This window comes from Lygodium microphyllum, chromosome 14 (genome assembly GCF_053477565.2).
Source record: "Lygodium microphyllum isolate KBCC chromosome 14, Lygodium_microphyllum_v1.1.10, whole genome shotgun sequence".
Lineage (NCBI taxonomy): Eukaryota > Viridiplantae > Streptophyta > Polypodiopsida > Schizaeales > Lygodiaceae > Lygodium > Lygodium microphyllum.
In genome coordinates, this window is record NC_141148.1 from 65,596,141 (window position 1) to 65,604,721 (window position 8,581).

The 8,581-nt window shown below is 38.7% G+C and overlaps 1 protein-coding gene across 1 annotated transcript; it reads left to right on the forward strand.

The window, feature by feature from the left end:
* Positions 1-2,452: 2,452 nt before the first annotated feature.
* LOC148025680 (pentatricopeptide repeat-containing protein At3g26782, mitochondrial-like) lies at positions 2,453-6,340 on the forward strand. Its single transcript, XM_087692896.1, has 2 exons — positions 2,453-2,810; positions 3,494-6,340. The coding sequence occupies exons 1-2, from the start codon at positions 2,646-2,648 to the stop codon at positions 5,822-5,824; spliced, it is 2,496 nt and encodes an 831-aa protein (XP_087549022.1). The 5' UTR covers positions 2,453-2,645; the 3' UTR covers positions 5,825-6,340.
* The last annotated feature ends 2,241 nt before the right edge of the window (positions 6,341-8,581 follow it).

The window sequence follows — 8,581 nt, forward strand, 5'->3', positions numbered from 1 at the left end:
GAGTGATGCAAATTTGGTCATCATAGTCATTTACATGGATAACTTGATTATTACAAGTGATAGAGATAGTGAGATTACTAGTGTCAAGGGCCTTTTGAAGCAAAAGTTTGAGATAAGGATATGGGTGAGCTAAGGTACTTTCTTGGTATTGAGGTGATTAGATGTGCTGATAGTATATGAGAGTCCCAAAAGTAGCATGGCTTAGATAGATTGTCCAGGTATGGTATGACGATGATGGCATGTAAGCCAGTTTTAATGGCATTGGAGTGAAATATAAAGTTAAGCACTGATGTTGAAGATGAGTGAGATAGAAGACCTTACTATGTTTAGGAGAATAGTAGGGAGTTTGATCTATATGACCATCATAAGGCCAGACTTGAGCTATGTTGTTAGACTTGTGCATCAGTTTATGCAAGTACTTAGGAAGCATATTGAGGTGTGTGAAGTCCATCTTGCGTTATAGGCTTTTTTATGAGGTAGGTAAGGATGTACAAGTGTTTGGCTACATAGATGCAAATGGGCTGGTAGCATGTACAATAGAAGATCTATGAGTATACAGTTGGCTAGGAACCAATGTTTCATGCTAGGACAAAAGACGTTGAGACACATTACCATTTTGTGAGAGAGAAGGCAGTTATACGTGAGATCAACTTGGTATATATCAACATATAGAATCAAGTAGTTGACATTTTCATGAAGGCATTGGGTGCAGAGAAGCTTCGAAGATTTCGAAGGTTACTTGGAGTTATAGAGTTGCAATTGAGCTTGAGTGGGAGTGTTGAGATGGCAAGCTCAACATTTGCAAACATCGATGATGGACCACCTGGTTAGATGGGTCCACATGTCTACATGTAGCACATAAATAGACATTATGATCCTCACATGGCCACACTGACTTACCACTTATTATATTTGGTTAGTTACATCTGCCTGCAGTTGACATAATTACAGTGTTAGTAAATTAGTGTAGTTAGTCATGCACTATTTGACTTAGTAGGTCACTTTTTTAAATATTGTATCTTATCTATGCTTTGTGTACACTCTATTGAGAGAGGAAAAAGAAAGAAAAACCAGCAAGAAAACATTTTGGCCTCCATCTCTCTTCTTGTATTCTTGAGTGAGCTTCCTCTTGTATATATTGTGTGTGCTCAGTGCAATAGCTTAAGCAAGTTTTCCTACTATGCAATTCATGACAACAACACTCCATATGGATAGATAGCCTTGAGTTGCCCCTAGGGCTTATACTCAAGATCTCATCAGACTCACACACCTATTGTATCAAAATATTCGTTGTACTAGTTGGGCTAAATGCTAATAATGACTTTGGGTTCATTTTCTTGTAGGAGCAACACTAGGGTAAAGGGGCCAATAGAGTCTACGACACACAAAGTAAAAAATTTGGGCCATTTTGATATCTTAATCAAGTAGACCAAAGCACTCACAAAAGAGTGACATTGAGGGGTCAATAGAGCAACACTTGAGGATGCATTGCTTTAAGGTTTAACAAAATCCAACAAATGAAAATATTTCATGGCTTGATTGTTTTTGTAAAATGTGGTAATGTATGCATTATCAAAATCTTGTTTAGTTTAGGGAGAGTCGGTAGCCAAAATTGTTTACTTGAAGCTCACTAGTTTTGTCCAACCTTAATAAAATTGCATTGTAATTATTCTAACATGGCTCTATTGTTTAACTTACATAAATCTTATCTCAAATACATGAAAAATCATATCATAGTTTTAGGTTGCTTTAAAAAATACATCATTTTTGTCAATGAGTGATAGCTTGGTTGGTAGGGGCAAGTGTGTGAGTTCCAAACCATTAGTAGTTGAATCCCTTCAATTGCACAACTTTGCAATGTATGATCCTTTAGGATGAAAAGACCCTTTTGAGGTTTGGGTGATGTCCCATCTTCAGATGAAAATATCATCATGGCATTCGATTTTTTTAAAAAAGAGCATCATTTGTGCAAAACTGTCACTAAGTGGGGAATCACAGATGTCCGGACAAGCTATTTGCATAGGTGCATGCAGATGATGTGGCAAAAGGTGATTTGAGGATTCCATTGTTTGGGTATTGAATGTTTGTCTAGGTTCTTTCCTCCACCCAAGTTTTACAACTATATTTTGCAAAGAGTGAACACATGCCATTGGCCAGCCATTCCCATGTAACATGACAACATAATTACTTTAATAATTTTTTTAAAAAATGCATACCAATTGGCTATATGTATTATTTTGTTGGATTTTAATCGATACGTGTCGAGCCATAGCACAACACCTAGGAGAATTCGATCCTTTGATTGATTGAAACTCATTTACCCACCTCTATCAATTGGGCTACGACTCCTTGGCGACTTTATTAGTTAATATGAAATCATCCGTCCCGTGTGAAAATGAAAGCAATTTTAGCGGGTCGAATAAGTCTAAACGCAACCAACAAGGACATAAAGTGAGTGTTGCTTTATTGGCCCCTCTACTTCTAGAGGTAGTGTTAAGCCACCTTCAGCAAGCCATGAACGAATGCTCGCTCTTATCCCGTAATTGGCGCGGCCATGGCACTGAGTCTCATTCTGCGATTTTCTTATGCTCGAGGTAGTAAAGCAGGTAAAGAATCAGAGGACCAGAACTTAGAAGAGAGAAACTATGATCGTTCCTTCTCTTTCTTCATCCGCGGATTACCTCAACGGCCTGGACACACAGAATCATCTCCTGCAGGCACCAGTCCAGAAGAAGGAGAAGAAAAGGAAAGAGGAAGATGATGAAGGAAAGCGCGGCCAGCACCAATTCAGATCAGTCTCATCCTCACCGGTAAGAACGATCCGGTCTTAGAATACTGGAAGCTTCTCAGTAACTCCTTCCTTCTCACAAAACCTTGTAAGTATGTTCTGAAAACTGCTAATGGCTCTGCCAGTGCTTATGAAAAATTACCACTGCTCACAGAAATTCGAGCTTTATGCCAAGCCAATTGCATAAATTGGACAAAACTTAAAAGGATCTGAGGACGTTTTGAAAATTGATTGTTCATTTGTAGTCACGTTTGCTTGAAATACCATTTAAATTCTGGGAAGAAACCTACAAATTTTGAAATTCATAAGCCTTGGAAGAGACCTACAAATTTTGAAGTTCATAAATTTTAATATTCTCTTACAAAAGGCCGAGGTTTAGTGTCAAGCGAATTGTTCAAAATGCTGACATTTGGCTGAGTTTTATTATCAAGCGAATTATTTAAATTGTTAAATTATCAAATTCCAGTCCATTTTAATGTCAATCAAATTTTTCGAACTGTTAAAATTGGCAAATTTGAGTCCATGTTAGTTACAATTTTCTGAAAGGCCAATCAAAGTCTTGGAAGAAACTTACAAATTTGTAAATTTATGGTTTTTGTATAGCTTCACAAAAATGTATTTCCTGAACACTACTATGTACTGCTTATGGTGGCATTTTTATGTACCAAAACTTAGGACAGTGCACCTCTTGTATTGCATGAACAGACTACCCAGCATAAGCTTATCAAAGAATCTATCTGGATTGATGGCTGCCAAAGCCCTTGCTGGGTTCAAGAAGAGGCAAGGAAAACAGGCCTTCAGTTATTGAAGAGATCAATAGAAAATGGAGAAGAAGAGCTCACTGCAAAGCAGCAACATAAGAAGAACAACAAGACAGTAAGGCAAGCAAAGAAAGCCAATTATGAAGCAAAAGAAGCGGATGCCAAAGATGAGGACCTTTTGATGCTTGGCATTGCCAACTGCCAAAGAAGGGAGCAGGATGCAAGCCAGCCACACGTGCTCGCAGCCTTACTAAAAGCATGTGCGAAACAGAAAGATCTGAGAAGAGGCAGTGAAATACATGCTGATATTGTCAAGACAGGGTTGCTAGAGAGGCATGGTTTTCTTGGCAGCACCTTGGTCAGTATGTATGCCAAATGTGGTTTACTTACTGAAGCACAGCATGTGTTTGACAAGCTCCCAATCCGGGACGTGGTCTTGTGGAATTCTTTGATCTCAGGATATGCTCAACACAACTATGGGAAGCAAGCAGTGAAGTGTTTTGAGCAGATGCAAGTGGATGGTCTGTCTCCTACCGCAATCACCTACACTTGCACCTTGAAGGCCTGTGGCAGCATAGCAGCTGCAGACAAGGGCAAAGAAATACATGTCCAAATCGACAGAGATGGGATCCTTAAAAAGGATATTGTCCTTGGAAATGCATTGATAGATATGTATGCCAAATGTGGCCTTCTTGAGAAAGCACAAGAAGTTTTCGACAGTCTTCCTAAGCAGAATGTGATATCATGGAGTGTGCTAATGAGTGGTTATGCTCAACATGATCATGGTGAACAAGCATTGAAGTTGTTCAACCAGATGCAGTTTGAGGGTCCTTCTCCAGATGCATTCACCTTTGCATGCATCTTGAAAGCATGTGGAAGTATAGGGGCTGCAGACAAAGGTAAAGAAATACATGATAAGATTATCAGTGAGGGGTTGCTGAAAAAAGACATTATTGTTGGCAATGCATTGATAGATATGTATGCGAAATGTGGTTGCCTTGAACAAGCACAACAAGTCTTTGACAAACTTCCAGGTAAGGACGTGGTATCATGGAGCACACTAATGGCAGGATATGCCCAACATGGGAATAGTCAGCAAGCACTGAAATGTTATACACGAATGAAACGTGATGGCATCTATCTAGATGCAGTCTCCTATATATGCATTTTGAAAGCCTGTGGCAACATAGGAGCAGTAGACCAGGGCAAAGAGGTACATGCTAAGATTGTAAGAGAGGGGTTACTACATAAAGACATCACAGTTGGCAATGCACTAGTAGATATGTATGCCAAATGTGGCCTGTTTGAAAATGCTCATGATGTTTTTGACGAGCTTCCATTTCAGGATGTGGTATCATGGAGTGCATTAATGGCAGGATATGCCTTAGTGGGAAAAGCTGAAGATGTGTTTTGTTTATTTGACAAAATGGTTAAAGAAGGTGTAGAGCCAAACTTGGTTACCTTTGCCACTTTGCTTAATACATGCACTCATGCAGGTCTACTTGAGAAGGGCAAGATGTACTTCAAGATCATGAGCACAAGGTATGGTGTCCTTCCAACTTTAGAGCACCACACGTGCATGGTTGATCTTTTTGGCCGTGCAGGGCACTTAGACAGAGCGATACATATTGTCAAGGAGATGCCATTTTCTGCTGATCTCACGGTGTGGCTTACTGTATTGGGTGCTTGTCAAAAATGGGGAAATATGAAGCTGGGAAAGCTAGCATTTGAGCACGCATTACAGTTGGATGAAAAAGATCCTGCAGCTTACATCTGCATGAAAAATATCTACTCATCTGTTGGCAGGCAAGTGGATGCAGATAATATTGAAGCTTTGAGAGTGAAAAACCAAGCACAGAAGAAGCCAGGACACTGTTGGTGGACCGATCCAAGTGGAACTGTCCATTCTTTTTCCAGTGCAGAAGGATCTTGTTCACAAAACAAAATTCTTTACAAGAAGCTAGAGTATCTAGCTTTTAAACTGAAACAGGAAGGATGCTCTTCATTTTTTCCTTGGGGTTCTGAGGAGCTCAGTGATGAAGCAAAGAGAGATGTTTTGTGTGGGCATAGTGAGAAGTTGGCCATTGCATGTGCTCTTATTAATACATCAAGAGGGACTCCCATACATGTTATCAAGGATACAGAGATTTGCAGTGATTGTCATTTTGCAACAGCTCTTGTATCAAAAATAGAGAAGCGCAAAATCTTTATTAGAGGTGTGAAACACTTTCATGTTTTCAAGGATGGAGTGTGTGGTTGTGAAGACCATTGGTGATTTTCTAGCTGCTGCGCGGCATAAGCACAACAGCTAGAAACACTTTCATGTTTCAAGGGTGGAGCGTGGCAGCTAGAAACACTTTCATGTTTTCAAGGATGGAGCGTGTGCTTGTGAAGACCATTGGTGATTTTCTAGCTGCTGCACCGTACAAGCAGGTGTTTTCCTCTCTAATTAGAATTTTACCAGCAGGTTTTGCAACGGGCCAGCAGTAGGTATGTACCTTGGTTCATTTTGAAAGCAGTTTCCAGGCTCTCATGCATATGCTTAGGGGCTCTATAAGCACCTCAGTTCGAATTACAGCAGTTTTCTGTTAAATTTGTTTACTTGTCTGTGTGGGCACATTCATTGTTATTGGTCCCACACATGAGACACAAATGATTCTCACATGTAGAGTCACTTCGACTGGTAAGCATGACCGTGGTCAGTGTACAGTCTCTATACATTTCTTTCTCAACAGGCCTTAGCTAATGTGTATACGCTCAGCATAAATTGCAGCAAATTATTCATCGTGCAGACTATTTCACTCTGTATTGCAGTGCTTATTTGTATTTTTCTTAGCCACTCCGGTAATGCAGCTGGAGGTCAGGCGAATCTAAATTTATATCAACTGCCTTTCAAGCAGCATGTATATGGGTTGATGGTTCTACACTTAGGACAGGATTGATATAAATCGATTTGAACATTTTATTAACAGTTAGCTCTTGGATATTAATTGCTGGTGAGACAGACTTGACACAGCTGCACCAGAAAGGCCTGAGTAGACCTAGGACTCCGTAGTGTTAATTGCTATTGTTTGGGCAACTTTGGGCATGTCATATGTGTATACTTTTGTTGTTCCTCCTGTACAGCTCTCTATGGATGTAGTGTATGTCTCATAATACTGCGTGCACCTACATATAGAGGGGTCGGGCATGGGATATATTCCAAACTTAGTTTGCCTTGCATGAATGGAAGGAAGAGCCTTGAGTGTTATGGAATTATGACATTTATGGTATTTTATTGGAATTCTCTATGAAAGTAAGATGATTTTTCTTTTATTTATTATAGGTTTTGTCTATTTGTCACATGATCTGTGACTTGTTACATGAGTATGTGTGTGTGACATTGGATGCATTATGCCTGGTAGATAGATAGATGGAAGAATACTAATGTATTTTGTATTGTGATAAGCAGAGTGTGTGTGACATTAGACACATTATGCATGGTAGATAGATGGAAGGATACTAATGTATTTTGTATTGTGATGAGTAGATTATTAAACGGAGTTATGCGAGATAAATATATTGTAGAAGCGCATTTTGTGTAAGATTTAACTATGATTAAGCACTTTTAGCATGAAATTATTGTATTTTTATGTGCCTCTTAGCACAAGAAAATTATAGACACTCATATGCAATGTTTATTTGGACAATTATTTTGTAAGGCCTAAAAGATTTTATTATTATTATTTTGTAAATTTGTGTGTGTGTGTGTGTGTGTGTGTGTGTGTGTGTGTGTTTGATAGGAGTCAAAAATATTTGAGCAAAAGCATAGCGTTTATGTAAGAAAAGTAAAGGTCCAAGAAGGAGATTCAATATTATTTTTTAGTACGAAAGCTTAATACTATACATAAATATATACATGGGGAGGTGCTTACCCATGCATAGAGGGAGATCATACCCAACCTTGTTTCGTGCATGCTTTCTCTATTCCTTGATTCTTTTGCAATTTGTATTGTCTTCGAATTTTTAAATAATCTTTGTTATTATATGATAAAGGGTCTCAACATTGAGCACCTTACTATGCACGCATGTTTAACTATGGCATCTGAATGGCTACTGGCGCTTTTGTTGCCACAACTGATACGACTTTTATTTTGCCAAGGAATTGTTCACACATTAGTCCCCTTTGTAGTTGTCCATATGTAGACTGTTTCTTTGTGGTCTTGATCTTAAGAGAGGGCTATCTTTGACTTTTATGATTCATGTGTTTCTTTCAATTCGATTTTTAATATTAATATAATTTTCTTGCTTATTTCTCATCGTGAAAGATAATGTACATATGTTATTATTTCACTTCAGTATGATCCTATTCATGCTCTTGTGATTGAGAGGTTAAAGTTTGTGGCTTATCTCATGGATCTTTGGTTGAGTGCTCTAGTGCTTATCAGAGCTTTTCATATTGAAGCGGGATGTTGGATTTTTGTAGCCTTTGGAGGAGTCTCTATTTCCATCACTGTGGTGAAATGGTGGTCATGCACATTATCGGAACAAAAGAGAACGCAGACACAATGCTTCTTGTAGCTTTGAGCTCTACTCAATGCAAAGAAAGAGCCAATGGACCACCACAAACTCTCCACCACAAGGAAGTTCTGTCCAACTCCTAAAACAAACTCTTCCATAAATCTAAAACAGACAGCTCAAATAGTAAACCAAAAAAGACAAACATACTCGCTTGAAATGATACACAGAATAAGTAAAAAACAACTTGCTTGCATAAAGAACTAATAATTGATATGAAGCTATGGTAGTGTCACTAGTACATGAACTTACTCTTAGCTCTAGGTATGGTGGAGATTTCTTTGAAATGCATATCAGTGTTTGGTTTGATTGCAATTGGGATGATTTCATCGAGTAAAACTCCATTGTTGGTGGAAGTAATAATTGCAGCGGCAAGGGGAAATTTTGGACTAAAATTGAAGGGCATGCATATAGGATTTTGGGTCAAAATAGAGATTGGTTTGTTGCTATAGATTGCGAGCTGAGTCGAATGATG

Excerpts from the sequence above, each read along its gene's own strand:
- LOC148025680 (XM_087692896.1), top strand. The coding sequence starts at position 2,646 with ATGATCGTTCCTTCTCTTTCTTCATCCGCGGATTACCTCAACGGCCTG. Across the intron at positions 2,811-3,493 it reads GATCAGTCTCATCCTCACCG|ACTACCCAGCATAAGCTTAT; the intron begins GTAAGAACGATC and ends TTGCATGAACAG.